The following is a 16,720-nucleotide window of genomic DNA, read 5'->3' as shown; positions in this document are numbered from 1 at the left end:
AGAACCGAAGGCTCGCTCGACCCCACCTCCCCACCCACTCGCTCTTGTCATCATCTGGGTCAAAAGGAGCATGCGCGAGTTGAAGTATGCTCTTCAGTGGGCTGAGCGCACATCGCCCACGGTCCCCGAGAAGTAGGGGGGAAGGGACGGCGATTGAACGGGTGCCTGGTAGAGTTGGCGCGGGGTAAACTGGGAAAGTGGTGTCGTGTGCTGGCTCCGCCCTCTTCCCCGAGGGTGGGGGAGGATCGTATATAAGTGCCGTAGCCGCCTTGAACGTTCTTTTTCGCAACGGGTTTGCCGCCAGAACACAGGTGAGTACCGGGTGTGGTTTCCGCGGGCCTGGCCTCTTTGAGCCGGCTGCGGCCCTCGCGTGCCTGTTACAACTGCCGCGCCATCCAGGCACTTTACGAGGTTCTTGACCCCGAATTTCGGGTTGTGAGTGGGTGGGAAGGTTCGCGGCCTTGCGTTTTTTCAGGATCCCCCCCCCCCACCTTCGCCTCGTGCTTGGGTTGAGGCCTGGCTTGGGCGCTGTGGCCGCCGCGTGCGAATTCGCCGCACCTTCTCGCCTGCCTTGTCACAATCTTTTTAAGTCTCGAGCAAATTAACCGGTCGAGAAAAAGCTGCTATGCTTGTCCGCGTCAAGATAGTTTCGCGGAGGTTGGTCAGGATCTCAGCAGGGTGGGCTTTTTCGCGGTCGTCGGGTTTTTGGGGTTGTGGGGCCGCCGCGAGGCGCGGAGGGCGGTGGCGAGGCCGGCTCGTCCCGGCGCACATGTCCGGCGAGGCGGGGCCCACAAGCGGTGGCCACCGAGTCGAGCGCGGGAGGGCACCGTGGAGTGGGACGGGCGGCTCTGGGGGCCAGCCTCGTGCCGTCCACCTCGGCCGGCCAGGCCGGCCCGCTCGGCACCAGTTGCGTGCGCGGAAAGATGGCCGCTCTCCGGCCCTGCTGCAGGGAGCTCAAAATGGAGGACGCGGCGGCCCGGGAGAGCGGGCGGGTGAGTCACCCACACAAAGGAAAAAGGCCTTTCCCTCTCCGGCCGCCGCTTCCTGTGACCCCACGGTGTACCCGGCGCCGTCTTGGCACCTCGATTTCTTCTCAACGACTTGGAAGCAGGCCTTCCTCGAGGGGGAGGGGGGTTTTGTGCGGTGGAGTTAACCCCACGCTTGGTGGGTGGAGACTAGAGTTGGGCCAGCCTGGCACTGGTTGTAATTCTCCTTGGAATTTGCCCTTTAAGAGTTTGGATCGTGGCTTATTCTCAAGTCTTTGGGACAGTAGTTTTACGGGTATTTTTCTTCCAATTTAGGTGTCGTGAAAACCACTGCTAAACCTAAGCCAAAATGGGAAAGGAAAAGACTCATATCAACATTGTCGTCATTGGACACGTAGATTCGGGCAAGTCTACCACTACTGGTCATCTGATCTACAAATGTGGTGGGATCGACAAAAGAACTATCGAAAAATTTGAGAAGGAGGCTGCTGAGGTAGGTGCAGCAACATAACGAAGGTAGTTGGAAGTCGGTTAGCAGGTGTTAGGTGGTAACTCAAAACTAGTCAGTAGTGTGGATCTGAATGTCCTCCTTAAAGGTGGAATAAACTAGTGTTTGCTGTTAAACTTCTTACGTATGTTGTGAGTCATCTAACAGTTGTTGAACTGAAACTTCACATTTCTGCTGAAGTGGGAGTAAGGGATTTCCAAGTTTAAGATGGATCATGTTTTAGTTCCCAAGTAACCCATTTTCAATTCTTACAGATGGGAAAGGGCTCCTTCAAGTATGCCTGGGTCTTGGATAAACTGAAAGCCGAACGTGAACGTGGTATCACCATTGATATCTCCCTGTGGAAATTCGAGACCAGCAAGTACTATGTGACCATCATTGATGCCCCAGGACACAGAGACTTTATCAAAAATATGATTACGGGCACATCTCAGGTTGGTATGATTAATAGTAACTTGAAAATAATGAGATTTGCCTTGTGCAATGGAAAAAGGGTGAGTTCATCCTTTTGAAGAAGCTGTAACCGGATATGGTCTTGTTTTCTTTTCAAAGGCTGACTGTGCTGTCCTGATCGTTGCTGCTGGTGTTGGCGAATTTGAAGCAGGTATCTCCAAGAATGGGCAGACCCGTGAGCATGCCCTTCTGGCTTACACACTGGGTGTAAAACAACTTATTGTCGGTGTTAACAAAATGGATTCCACTGAGCCACCCTACAGCCAGAAGAGATACGAGGAAATCGTTAAGGAAGTCAGCACCTACATTAAGAAAATTGGCTACAACCCCGACACCGTAGCATTTGTGCCAATTTCTGGTTGGAATGGTGACAACATGCTGGAGCCAAGTGCTAATGTAAGTGACTTTCAAGACTTGGAGGAAGTGATGAAAGGGGACAGATGTTGAGACTAATTGACAACCGTTTGGGGGATGCTAATTGACCATCTTGTTTTAGATGCCTTGGTTCAAGGGATGGAAAGTCACCCGTAAAGATGGCAATGCCAGTGGAACCACACTGCTTGAAGCTCTGGATTGCATTCTGCCACCTACTCGTCCAACTGACAAGCCCTTGCGTCTGCCCCTCCAGGATGTCTACAAAATTGGTGGTAAGTTGAACATCACTATCAGGACGTAACTTGTGCTGGTTGCTGCACTTTTTTCATGTAAGGTATTTGACACCATGCTGTAAATATTTCAGGTATTGGTACTGTCCCTGTGGGTCGAGTGGAGACCGGTGTTCTTAAGCCAGGCATGGTGGTCACTTTTGCTCCAGTCAATGTTACAACTGAAGTAAAGTCTGTTGAAATGCACCATGAAGCTTTGAGTGAGGCTCTACCTGGGGACAACGTGGGCTTCAATGTCAAGAACGTATCTGTCAAAGATGTTCGTCGTGGCAATGTGGCTGGTGATAGCAAAAATGACCCACCAATGGAAGCAGCTGGCTTCACAGCTCAGGTAACACTGGAAAGTGGCAATGTTCTCACTTAACTGCCAAACTTGGTGTTTTGAGGCTCGTTAAATGCAACTCTTTTTCTCAGGTGATTATCCTGAACCATCCAGGCCAAATCAGTGCCGGATATGCACCTGTGCTGGACTGTCACACAGCTCACATCGCCTGCAAGTTTGCTGAGCTGAAGGAGAAGATTGACCGTCGTTCTGGAAAAAAGCTGGAAGATGGTCCCAAGTTCTTAAAATCTGGTGATGCTGCCATCGTTGATATGGTTCCTGGCAAGCCCATGTGTGTTGAGAGCTTCTCTGACTATCCTCCTCTGGGTAAGGATGACTTGAGTGTAATTAGAAACTTTACTGAAGATGGGAAATACCCGAACAAAGTTTCTGATGACAATCTAAAATTTGTTTTAATAGGCCGTTTTGCTGTTCGTGACATGAGACAGACGGTTGCTGTGGGTGTCATCAAAGCAGTGGACAAGAAGGCAGCTGGAGCTGGCAAGGTCACCAAGTCTGCCCAGAAAGCTCAGAAGGCTAAATGAATATTATCCCCAATACCTGCCACCCCAGTCTTAATCAGTGGTGGAAGAACGGTCTCAGAACTGTTTGTGTCAATTGGCCATTTAAGTTTAATAGTAAAAGACTGGTTAATGATAACAATGCATCGTAAAACCTTCAGAAGGAAAGGAGAATGTTTTGTGGACCATTTGTTTTTTTTGTGTGTGGCAGTTTTAAGTTATTAGTTTTTAAAATCAGTACTTTTTAATGGAAACAACTTTGACCAAAAATCTGTCACAGAATTTTGAGACCCATTAAAACAAAAGTTTAATGAGAAACCCGTGTCTTCTTTTGGTCAACACTATAAGCTTGTACTATTCAGGTAAAAAGATTAAGAGTTGCCCATAACCTATTCCTGGTGTTAACATCTGGTGAAACTGAGAATTGGGTTAAGGTCCCCCCCCCCCCCCCCCCCCCCCCCCCCCCCGGGCTGGGAAACGTTTTTACCACCTCAGGGAAAAGAAACAAGTACATAGAGGTATGGGAAAAGGGGATCTGCAACAGTTTAGAACAGTAACACCATTAAGGTAGGTTATAAAAAGTTAAGTTTTGTAAATCAAAGTCAAGGTGTAAAATTTGTATACTATCACTATTGAGTAGACGTGATACATTGTCACAATTGAGTTTCCTTCCCACTTACTGGAATGCTTTGTCACATTTATAAATCTTGTAGTTTAAAGTATCCTGAAAGGTGAGGCATTCAATAACGTTATTGTATTTAATGGTAGAGTTCATTGTGTCCAAACTGTAGGAGAACAAAGTATATACTGGAATTTTAATGTCACTTGAGAACTAGAAATCCTCCAGTAGGAATTTTCATCTAAGCCAAGCTTGAGTGAAGAAGGGACATTGCTGCACTGGAGATTTAAAACCCAAAGTGGCAGTACTCAGCCTAAATGAGGACCTGTTTTGGACTGTAGGGTAAGCTTTGTTTTTAGTTGAATATGTTTTGAGATTTTGCTAAAAGTGTCCTTCCAAAATTGTTACCTAACGAGAAGCAATAAAAGAATGACCATTTGAAGTTCATTTGATGGATGGGATGGAAAGTGAAGAGCTCGTTAAACCCCACTGTGGTAATTTTGTAATTTATATAAACTGTATGTAGACTGGTAAATTAACAGTACTTTGGTTGACAACAACATGGTCTTAAGTTCTTGCCTTTGGATAGCTGGCAACTCTCTTTTAACACTGGTGCATTTGATAGAACATTCCATGGATCCTGGCTAATTTGGACATTAATTTCATAAGATCCTATTTGATCTGTAAATTTTAAGTTGCTTTGAAATAGGCAAAATCACAGGACACCTTGTATTTTATAATGCAGACATTTACTAAGTAGGATGTATCTAAGAACTTAGTGGCCATAATGAGAACTGCAATTAAAATATTTTTATTCTAAACTAGGTAAAATGCTTGGTCTCTGGGCAGTATTACCAGAGGCATTGTAAATTAAAAATTAATAAGACTTGGTCTCCACAGCTCCAAAACACCCGTTATTTTTTTCCTCTTATTTGTAAAAATATGTTGATTACTATTGGTTTAAGATAAGGAGTGGAGATAGGTAAGATTCTTAAACAGCATGTTTATCAACAGTAGCCAGCATAAGAAATCTTGTGTACTAGGAGGGATTTATTTTTCACCCCTCCCACCCCACCCCAAAAATCACTTAGCTTCAGAAAATGGCTACCACTAAATGGAGAAAGGGAAGTGGAAATAGTGTCCAGAAAAGCTGGGCCAGTTGGGATACTTAACTCCATAGAACCCAATGCAATATAGCCCTGTGAAGGCAGTCATCTGTTTTGAGCACCATCTACTGGTAGTCCTGCAAATAATTTACAAACTGGTTTCAAAAATGAGTCTGTAAATTGAGAATATAGAAGTTTACTTTAGCTCTGTTGAACTTTATGTACTAATTGCATTGTTCGGATTGATTAAAATTAAGAGTGGTTTCGTAAAACTAGAATGCCTCAAACTAGTGTTTGACCTTCAACCATGTTTAAAATTGGCCAGCTGTTGAATTACCCATGTTTGTGATCTTGAAATTTGTCCCGGGAATTCTGGTGTGGTTTCAGAATATGGGGGAAAGCATTTTAATGTTTAGTTTTGACACGGAGCATGAGTGGAGGAGTGGCAGAGAGAGGGAGACAGAAGCTGGTTCCAGGCTCCTGACCTGTCAGCACAGAGCCGGACTTGGGGCTTGAACTCATGAACCTGATCATGAGATCATGGCCTGAGCCAAAGTCGCTCAACCAACTGAGCCACCCAGGTGCCCCTAGGAGGAAAGCATTCTGATTCAGGACTTAAAACAGATCCTTAGTAAGGCATATTTGATTTTTAAAAAATTATTCTGTTAGTGTCCTTACAGACTGCCAGAATAGATAAATCCGGTTTTGGCCAAATCAGCTCTAATTTATGCGTTTATCCCTTAATCTTCTAGCCTCTTAAGAGCATGAGAATTCATTTGGTTGCTAAAGTTTGGGTTCAGCCCGACATAAAGGCTATTGGCTGTACAAGTGGTGCAAACCCCTTGATTTTAAGTAGTTTTCAGTATGGAGTGAAAGAATCCTGGTGAATGTTACTGGGCTTGCATTTCACGTTTCAATTGGTTTTCTGCTAAGTTCAGCCCCAAGCTCTCCACCCAAAACATTTCTTGGCCATGAGTGTCCACAAATTCTAAAAATGGCCAACTCTCAAAAAAGGGTAACAGTTTGTTGGGTGTTAATGGGACTTTACATAGGCTTTAGATTGGTGGTAGAATATATTCATTTTGTTACCATGAAATGCAGGAATACTCAATTTAAGATTTCATTCTGGTACCTGGTGCCTTGGAGTGAATGAACCACCTTCCAGGTCCTGCAAAAGAAGAGTGAGTGAGTGCATGCTGTTTCAGCTGAGAGGAACAAAACATGTTTTCCCCTTTTGATTACCTTCCTGAAGTTTTCTTTATTCTATTTTATAATGTCTTTCACTTCCAAACCCATAGGTTTTCTCATCCAGTTGGTAAGTCTCTGGGAATTTCCATGACTTAAAATTGTAACTTAATGATGTCTAGGAAACTGCCTCATGGTTCCTGAAAGGTAGTTGATCCCTGGAAATCATTGAGAAGGATCATGATTTTGTCCTTTTTCTAAATAGAGAAATAGGAACTAAGTGTCCTGTCCATCAATCACTGGCAGAAATGAGTGAAATAGGGAAAATAGTCATTCACCTTGGACTACCCTTAAGGGGCCCATAGGTCTCAAGAGTTTAGAGCTCTGGTTTTTGTGGGAGACTACATAACAAAGATAATGCTAAGTTAATGTTAATTATTTCCTGAGTAAGCAAAAAGTATTAACACTTGAGCAATTGAAAGTTTGTTAGTGTTTTTGCATACATTGAAAAATGACCTTTTTAAGAAAAGTTTTACAAGTTAAGTCTGTTTCATATCTAATTTTTCTCATGGACAGTTTGTCCATTTGGTGGTTTTCCAGTTTGGGAAGTTTATGAATTGGACTGTTCACCTGTAGGTTTGTGACTATAGGTTGTCTGTGTAAATACTTAGTGGGATCACTGGATTGTATGGCAAGTGTATGTATACCTTTTGTAGGTATATGATTTTTAAGCTGCACTATTCCTAGGCATTGGAGATAGAATTGCATACAAAATGGACAGGTCTTGCCACTTGAGTTTATAATCCAGTGGGGGAGGTAGATCCTACCTTAAATGAGCAGGTAATTCTGAATTGTGATGATGCTATGAAGAAAAATGCATTGTCAGGCATAACTTGATCTGAAGGACAAGTAGGAGTTACTGGAGAATATGAAAACATTAGACATCCAACACACACAAATTGAAAGAATCTAAGTCTTGTAAATCTAACTTCAAATCAACAGTATATTCATTGAAGTCTGCTTGAATACCTCATCAACGTATATGTCACTCCTTGGAGGGCAGAGACCTTAGGGCAAGTATTAATACCCTCATTACAGGTGACAGACTGAGGTAGAGTAGCTCCTAAGTCCTCTTGCTGGATGAGCTTTTTGTCTCCATTCTATTTGCTTGCTAGTGACATAAAACATAAGTTCTTTTGTAAGGTAGTTGAACTATTTTACTTCATTTTACAAGAATAATTTACTTGATCCCAATTATATCTTTTTGAAAAAAAAAAAAAACTTTGATCTCTATACCCAAAGAGGGGCTTGAACTCATGACCCTGAGATCAAAAGTTGCATGTTCCCTCGACTGAACCAGCCTGGCACCCCCAATTAATACCCTTTGGTCACATCTACACTAAACTGTTCTTAAGCTGTTTCTGAACCTTAGGTCACGGGGTTTCTAGATTCTTCCTATGCTGTTCCCCTTCCCAGTGTATAGCTTTTTAAACTTTTTATCAAAATTAAATCTGGATGTACAAGTGTGTAGTCTCTTCCATTGATCCAGGAGACCCAGGAGTCTGCCTGACTTGGACTTGAAAAGCTGTCCCTTTAATCTGTGCATAACTGTCCATCTCAAGATTGTTCTGAGGATGAAATGAGTTAGTTGGTGTGGACTCTAGCCCAGTACCTGGCCTATTGTAAAAGGCCAGTAATAAAAGGTAGCTTTTATTGCAGTTGTTGGAAGATCCGTTGCTTCTTTAAAAGTTTTTTTTTTCTAACTTTTTTTTTTAAACGTTTATTTTTGAGACAGCATGAATGGGGAAGGGTCAGAGAGAGGGAGACACAGGCTCCAGGCTGTCAGCACAGAACCCAATGCGGGTTTCGAACTCACAGACCGCGAGATCATGACCTGAGCTGAAGTCAACCGAGTGAGCCACCCAGGCACCCATCTAACGTTTATTTTTGAGACCAAGACAAAGCATGAACGGGGGAGGGTCAGAGAGAAAGGGAAAAGTTTTTTAAATGTTTATTCTAAGAGTGAGTGCAAGAGAAGCAGAGGGGTAGAGAGGAAATCCCAAGCAGGCTCCGCACTCTGCAGACCCTGACATGGGGTTCAAACTCCTGAACCCTGCAATTGACCTGAGCCAAAAGCAAGGGTCAGTTGCTCAGTGGACTGAGCCACCCAGGTGCCCTAAGGAGGTTATAACACGGATTAAGATCAAATATCACTTGACTTTTTAAATGCAAATTACATTTTAGATCTTTAATTGCATTGTCAAGTTTTTTAAATAAAACTTTGGTAGTAACTAGGTTCATAGAAAAGTTGGGAAGATAGGAATAAGAGTTTCAGTATACCCCTCACCTAGTTTGCTTCCCGTTAACGTCTTCCACTCCCATAGTATATTTGTCAAAACCAAGAAACCATTGTTACCTTACTATTTCCAGGCTTTATTCACATTTCAACAAGTATCCAATCTGACACTCTTTATTTTTGAGAGTAAGAGGGACAGCATGAGTGGGGGAGGGGCAGGAAGTGAGGGAGACAGAATCCGAAGAAGGCCCCAAAGCCCTGAGCTGTCTGGCACAGGAGCCCTATGGGGGCTCTAACTCAAACCAGAAACTGAGACCTGAGTGGAACTCAGCTGAGACACCCAGGCACTCCTGTCTTGGTTACTTTTAAAAACTGAGAAGCTCCTGGGTGGCTCAGTTAAGTGTCCTCACAATTCAGGAGTTCCGAGCCCCACATCGGGCTCTGCTGACAGCCTGGAGCCTGCTTCAGATCTTGTGTCTCCCTGTTTCCCTCCTTCCCTCCCTCCGTCTCAAAAATATTTTTTTTAAAAACCTCAAATATTGAGGCATCTTGGTGGCTCATTGGGTTAAGCATCTGACTTCAGCTCAGATCACCATCTCGACATCACAGTTCCAAGCCCCACATGGGGCTCTCTGCTGTAGGCACGAAGCTTACTTCAGGTCCTCTGACCCTCTCTCTGTCCCTCCCCCTCGCCTGTGCACACCTGTGTGCTCTCTCAAAAATACTTAAACATCAAATGTTGGGAGTTTACATTTATCCCTGCTATATCTCATCTTGTTGGGGTAATATTGAATCTGGAACCTGCTATGTAAGCATGTTAAATAAAAATGTGGACTTTGTTGTTTATATATCTAATATTTATATTTCTGTAGTTTTATTTAAATTATTACTAGGTACTAAATAAGGTCCAAAAACAGACCTGAGCTATTGTGCTTGGAGAACTATTCTTTGATTATGATGGTCCAGCCACCTGCAAATTCACCTAATATTAAAATTTGGGTCCTATTTTGCCATTTTGATCACAATCATGAAAATTTTAGCAAATGTTGAGTAAAAGTGAGGTGAAGTAGGTAATAGCTTTAAGTTTCCTTTTTTTGGCAGATAAAAATAATTTGCTGTGCCACTTAAGATCAAGATGTGAGTAAAATCTATACTAGGATTTAAATATTCTGTCTTATTAACCAACCATTCACAACCTCAAGGAGTTTGAGTTATTTTAGCTTTTTGTCAAAATTCACATCCAAAAGTGATCAAAGCAGCAACATATGCAGTCCGGGTATTCCCTTTAACACGATTTCTTCTGAGACATGATCTAAAATGTAGATTACTGCTTACGTAAAGCAGAATAGGTTTGAAAATAGACATAAGTCAAAGGTAGGTAGGATATCCTACTGAGAGTAACTGGCAGCAAAGACCGTGTGGTCTCCCTGCAAATGTGGTTCCCAGAGGTTAAGTGACTTGGTTACATTTTCAGTAAAATTATGTGATTGGGAGAATATTCTAGTTGGTGGTGTGATAAACTGTAGGGTTTCCACATAAGTCATTTGAGTTTGGAGTTCCAGGGCTATTTGGAGCCACCCAAACTGAGGAAGTGGTTCTCTCAGACTTCTGATGAGGGCATCTGCCAGGCTTCCTGGGCCTGGGTTGTAACCATTGAAGTAGAAGGGGTGCTGCTGTATCAACAAAGGAAGGGCCTTACCCAGCCTTGACCTGCAGCCCCTCTCTTTAGCTGTTGTCACACCTTGATTGACCATTTGGACATCTCTGTTGAGCCTCCTACAAGATTCTGTGTTGAGCTGCAAACTCAGTAAATGTCTACCAAGAGATAAGATGATTTTTATTGAGTTAGGGTTGGGTGGAGGGAACATTTTCTTGTAGCTAAATCTTTATATTGAGGTTAGGGAATACATCTCTTGGAACTCAGTTTCTCATATTTTATGTAACTTTATGAATGTTTTTCTTCAAAGCTCTGGTATCTGTCATTGAAGTTTGTTAAACTGTTCCCTGCCCCCCCCCCCCCCCCCGCCCCGCTTTAGGTTGTTCTGTATGAATTGGAACTACAGAAAATTCAGTAAGTTTCCTTTTCATTGCTTGAAACATGTCATGTGTGCTGGTCTTCTATGATACACAGTTTAGAATAATGTTTTTTTCTAAATTTAGGTAGTCTATTTTTTTATGTATCTTAACATGCTGACTTAAATTTTGATTGTCATGTTTTAAATAGTGTAGACCAAGTCTAAAACAGAATTCAAAGAGCAACCAACATAAAGACTAAATTTGAATGAAGCACTGTGTTTGAAAAATAGTTGTTTAGCCTAGCAAACGCTAGAAAAGTACTACTGTCTTCCAAGTATATATATGAAGAGTATTTTAAATCTGCAGAGAATGCTGCTCAAAGTGAAATTCACATTTTAAATTCTCCGACAGTCTCTAAACTCTGGAATAACCCTTAGATCGAGTGCTATAATGGTTCATTAAGCATGGCAACTCTGTAAATGCTTAACATGAAATAGGCTACAAAAGGTGGGAGTGGGAAATTGAAGGTTAAGCCAAGAGAAAGAGACATCGATTGTTTAGGGACAGCTGGAGAAACTTTTCATACAATGGAGGACTTCTGGTCCTTAGGAGGAAACAAATCATTGAAAATGGCAGAAAAGGTATTGTGAAATCAGAATACCTGAGATCCATGCTCAACAGCAACTTGCAATTATACTTTAATCACATGACTTAACCAGGCTACAGCATAGAGTTCAATAAGTTTTTAAGTTTTTTTTTTTTTTTAAATTCTTTGAGAAATACACAGATGTTAAAGAATCCTAATATATTGGGGGTTTTGCCCTAAGGAAGTAGTGCCATTTCTTCAAACAGATTAGTCTTAATATTTCTTACTGTGGATCCTAGTAAAGAAAAAAATTTTCTATTGCAACACAGTATAAACAGTATTTCATTGCATCAAAGATGATTACCTATGATTATGACACAAATTTCATGACTTGCTAAAGAATTGCAGCCAGCAGTTTGAGAATGTTGATTTAGAAGTCTGTTGACAGGCGCACCTGAGTGGCTCAGTTGGTTAAGTGACTTTGGCTCAGGCCATGATCTTATGGTTCGTGGGTTCGAGCCCTGTGTTGGGCTCTGTGCTGACAGCTCAGAGCCTGGAGCCTGATTCAGATTCTGTGTCTCTCTCTGCCCCTTCTTTGTTCATTTTCTCTCTCTCTTTCTCAAAAATAAACATTAAAAAAATTTTTTTAGAAGTCAGTTGACAGTCAAAATGAGGTTCTAAATCAAAATAAATGCATCCTCTCTGTAGGGTATAAGAGCTGAGGTTGTCAACCTATACTTGTCCAGACAGGCATTCAAGTATGCCCAAAGCTTACATTTGAAAAAAATGTGGTCTTGCCCACAAATATAACCCACTACCCATTGGAAGGTGGAATGGCTTTCTTTTAGACTTGAATTTCTGTAATAAAGCATGAGTTTTCTGCACAACCAACTTCAATCAGCAGTACAGATTATTTGGATTCCACATTCCTGAGGCAGCACACGGTAAAATTAATTGCAATCTAGTTTCTTCCAAAAGCAGCTGAGACAATGGATATTTATGGAGGCAAGCTAGTGGTTCTCACAGTTGGCTGGGCATTGAAATAACCCATGGAGTTTGTTAAACATGGATATCAATACCTTTCCAGGCCAGCTGAATCAATTGCTTATGATAAGGCATTGCCCCCTACTTTTACAAGCTCGGTTAGGAATTCTGAGGTGAGGTTTAAGAATCCTTGGTCAAGGGCTTGCCAGTCATACATTTCTTTACAGGTTTTTGTTTTAAAAAACAGCTCTATTGACACAAGTCATATACTGTAAAATTTACCCTTTAACATTTTTTTTTTTAATGTTTACTTTTGAGACAGAGAGCATGAATGGGGGAGGGTCAGAGAGAGGAGGAGACACAGAATTGGAAGCAGGCTCTGAGCCATCAGCCCAGAGCCCGACGCGGGGCTCGAACTCACGGACCGCGAGATCGTGACCTGAGCTGAAGTCGGACACTTAACCGACTGAGCCACCCAGGTGCCCCAAAATTTACCCTTTTAAAGTGTACAATTCAGTGGTCTTCAGTATCTTCATAGAGTTGTGCAGCCATCGTCACAGTCTAATTTCAGAACATTTTCATCACCTTATAGAAGAGTTACCCTTTTTAAGGGCAAAGAAGCCACCCCAGGAGTCTCCTTTTACCATTTGTTGGGTCAGTTTGCACACAAGCCTCAGGCCTAGACCAAACACTGGGGGGGAGGGGGGGGGACTGCAATGACCGAGACGGGCTTAAATTAATGAAGATTTAGCTCCTGGAACTGTGAAGGAAAGAGTAAACCATGGTTTTTTGGAAAGGACAATGGGCAGATGTGATTATTAGGAAGACGGCCCAGCAGTGTTTATCATAGGCAAATTAATTATCTCCAAGTCTTGTTTCCCTTGCCTCCAGAACAAGGACAACTTTATCATGGGGTTAAGTGCAAAGGTGCACTCCCTATCTGATGATACATAGGGAACATTATTAGGTAGTAGCTACTTTTATAAGATCACTAGCAAAGGCACTGTTTTCCCTAAGAGGTTATGTGATAAGTTTCTCTTAGATTTTCATAATAGGAAAAAGTTTTCTCTTGGTCCCCTTGATGACACAAAACCGTATCACTGACAGGAAGCTCAGCTAGAATTTTAACATTAAAGTGGGATCTGCCTTTTCCTCAGCTGATCCTTAATTTTCTTCTAAAATGTCTCAAGTATATTTTTAGAAATAAGCAGGGGATAAATTATCAGTAAGTAAATAGGTTTTAGAGCTGAGCTACATATACATTGAGGTTTTTAAAAAAATTGTAAGATAAACAACATAAAATTCACTTAACCATTTTTAAGTGTTCGGTGGCATTAGGTACATTCAAATTGTTGTGCAATCATCACCACCGTACTCCAGAACTCTTCATCTTGCAAAAACAAACTCTGTACCCATTAAACAATAACTCCACATTCTTCTCTACCCCCAACCACCATTCTGCTTTGTCTCTAGGCTAATCTGACTACTCTAGGTACCACATATAAGTGGAATCATAGAATACTGTCCTTTTTTGACTGTTTCTTTCACTTAGCATAATGTCCTCTAAACTCATCCATGTTGAAATGTGTGTCAGAATTTCCTTTCAAGGCTGGAAAGTATTTCACTGTTACTTACATACGTTTTGTTTACCCCATTCATCTGTTGATGGACGCTTAGGTTGCTTCCACCTTTTAGCTGTTGTGAATAATGCTACTATGAACATGACCCTTGAACAGTGTCTTCAAGACCTTGCTTTCAATTCTTCTGGGTATATACTCAGGAATGGAATTGCTGTGTCATACAGTAATTCTTTCAATTTTGGCAGGGGGAGCAGCTACACCAATTTACTTTTCCACCAACAGTGCATAAGGGTTCAAATTTCTCCGCAGGCTTGCCAAGGCTTGTTTTCTGTTTATCTGATAATAGCCAGCCTGTTAGGTGTGAGATGGCATCTCACTGTGAATTTCATTTGCATTTTCTTGATGACTAGTAATGCCGTGCAACATCTTTTCACATGGCTATTGGCCATTTATATATATTTTGGGGAGAAATATTCAAGCCCTTTGCCCATTTTTTAATTGGGTTATTTGGGGGTTTTGCTGTCGTTGAGCTGTAGTTGTCTTTTAAATATTCTGAATATTAACCCGTTATTAGATATAGTATTCTTCCATTCTATGGGTTGCCTTTTCACTCTGTTGTGTCCTTCGCCTCTTACATTAGGAAGTACTAAATATCTGCTTCATAAATAAAATGAGTATCATAAAAATAAATCTCACTTTCATATTAGGAGCAGGAAAACACAGTACAGGAAGGTAGGGAGGAAATGAAGCTGAACAGAATGTGAAGACAGGAGTTATGGAGACAGGCAAACACAAAATTATATAGTTATTTATGTCATAAATATTTTTATCCCATTTAATTATTCACTTTAAGTTTTAGTTTTGTCACCCACTGCCTTTAGTAATATTCATTCATTTATTCCAAAAAAGCATGTATGTCCTGAGTGTCTACAACTATGGCATTGCAAGCATTCAAGAGGTTTATATTTTAAGAGGGTAAGCCAGATATTGCAAATTAAGGTGGAATTAAATAATGCAATAATAAAAGTGTTGTGAGGAGGGAGCCTAAGAGGAACGGGTGATTTTCACTATGTGCCCTCCAGCATAAGCACCTCTGCCAGCTCAGGATGATCTAATCTCTGTTGGCTTAACCGACTGGGCCACCCAGGCACCCCAAGTGAGGTAATTTTGTAAAAGTTAACACATTTTAAACTACAGATTTAAAGAGGTTTCGCATCCTAAACCAAATGGCAGAACCTAAAACAAATGTCAGGGGCACCTGGGTGGCTCAGTCACTTAACCATCCAACTTCAGCCTGGGTCATGATCTCATGGTTTGTGAGTTTGACCCTCACATTGAGCTCTGTGCTGACAGCTCAGAGGCTAGAGACTGCTTCAGATTCTGTGTCTCTCTCTCTCAAAAATAAACATTAAAAAAAAAAAAAAATGTTTTCTGTCAAACATTTTTTCAGTGAGAGTCACTATTGTGATGGATTTGCATTATAAAACTTGAATTTCCTAGTATGTGTAGTGTCACTAGGCCCAAATTACAGCTATCAAGAACCTTCCACAGCATTTAAGAACTTTCTATTTCCTCAAGATAAATTTTTGTTATATTCCATTCATTAGGCACCCCATTTACTGCTTTTACTCTTGTCTTTAACCAGAAAAAAGTTTTAAAACAGCAATTTCCCTTCTAGTGCTAAACAGGTAGTGTAAGATGCCTTCTTTTTTTAATGTTTATTTTTTTTGAGAGAGGGAGAGAGACAGAGCATGAGCGGGGGAGGGGCAGAGAGAGGTAGACACAAAATCTGAAGGAGGCTCCAGGCTCTGAGCTGTCAGCACAAGGCCCAACATGGCTCAAACTTGTGAACCACGAGATCCTGACCTGAGGTGAGATCGGCCACTTAACTGCCTGAGCCACCCAGATGCCCCTACCTTCTTTTTAAAATATAGTATTATGAACAGTGTTGCCTCTGTAGTAAGAATTATGCCCAGGAATAAACATAACTAAAAGTTAACCACTTTTTGAAATTACTAAATCAAATATCAAAAAGAATTCATCATTGCTAAATGATCAGCATTACAAATACTTTTCACTTGCTACTGATATTGACTACTTTAATGGAAAAACTAAAATTAGATGAAACAGGGGCGCCAGGGTGGCTCAGTCGGTTGAGCGTCCAATTTCGGCTTGGGTCATATCTCGTGGTTTGTGAGTTCGAGCCCCACGTCGGTCTCTGTGCTGACTGCTCAGAGCCTGGAGCCTGCTTCAGATTCTGTGTCTCCTCTCTCTGCCCAAACCCCGCTTGTGCTGTCTCTGTCTCTCAAAAATAAATAAATACATGTAAAAAAAATTAAAAAATAAAATTAGATGAAACAAATCCATGAAAACTGAGCTATATCTGAGCAGCTATATAGCATTATAGCAACAAAGTATTTGGCTGCCTCACACTCAGGCTTAACAAATAGATCTGTTAACTCAGGCAACAACAAATGTTGGTGAGGATGTGGAGAAAGAGGATCTCTTTTGCACTGCTGGTGGGAATGCAAACTGGTGCAGCCCCTCTGGAAAACAGCGTGGAGGTTCCTCAAAAGGTTAAAAATAGAACTACCCTACGACCCAGCAACTGCACTACTAAGTATTCATCTGAGGGATGTAGGTATGCTGTTTCGAAGAGGTACATGCACCCCGATGTTTATAGCAGCACTATTGCCAATAGCCAAAGTATGGAAAGAGCCCAAATGTCCATCGATGGACGAATGGATAAAGAGGATGTGGTATATATATACAATGGAGTATTGCTCGGCAATCAAAAAGACTGAAATCTTGCCATTTGCAACTACATGGATGGAAGTGAAATTAGAGAAAGACAAATATATGACTTCACTCATATGAGGACTTTAAGACAGAA

At 41.7% G+C, this 16,720-nt stretch overlaps 1 protein-coding gene across 2 annotated transcripts; it reads left to right on the top strand.

Moving 5' to 3' along the window:
• Positions 1-225: 225 nt before the first annotated feature.
• EEF1A1 (eukaryotic translation elongation factor 1 alpha 1) lies at positions 226-3,773 on the top strand. 2 transcript variants are annotated; one of them, XM_042939168.1, is made up of 8 exons: positions 226-311; positions 1,302-1,479; positions 1,749-1,928; positions 2,047-2,343; positions 2,444-2,594; positions 2,687-2,943; positions 3,027-3,261; positions 3,355-3,773. In XM_042939168.1, exons 2-8 carry the CDS (start codon positions 1,336-1,338, stop codon positions 3,477-3,479), a joined length of 1,389 nt encoding a protein of 462 aa, XP_042795102.1. In that variant the 5' UTR covers positions 226-311; positions 1,302-1,335; the 3' UTR covers positions 3,480-3,773. The 2 variants fall into 2 exon arrangements, with proteins under 2 accessions (XP_042795102.1, XP_042795103.1); XM_042939169.1 differs by lacking the exon at positions 226-311 and adding an exon at positions 569-657.
• The last annotated feature ends 12,947 nt before the right edge of the window (positions 3,774-16,720 follow it).

Source organism: Panthera leo, chromosome B2 (genome assembly GCF_018350215.1).
Source record: "Panthera leo isolate Ple1 chromosome B2, P.leo_Ple1_pat1.1, whole genome shotgun sequence".
Taxonomy (NCBI): domain Eukaryota; kingdom Metazoa; phylum Chordata; class Mammalia; order Carnivora; family Felidae; genus Panthera; species Panthera leo.
This window is presented reverse-complemented; position numbering and strand designations above follow the sequence as displayed.

Coding starts and splice junctions, on each gene's coding strand:
- EEF1A1 (XM_042939168.1), top strand. CDS start 1,336: ATGGGAAAGGAAAAGACTCATATCAACATTGTCGTCATTGGACACGTA. Junction 2,344..2,443: donor TGCTGGAGCCAAGTGCTAAT/GTAAGTGACTTT, acceptor ATCTTGTTTTAG/ATGCCTTGGTTCAAGGGATG. Junction 2,595..2,686: donor GGATGTCTACAAAATTGGTG/GTAAGTTGAACA, acceptor TAAATATTTCAG/GTATTGGTACTGTCCCTGTG.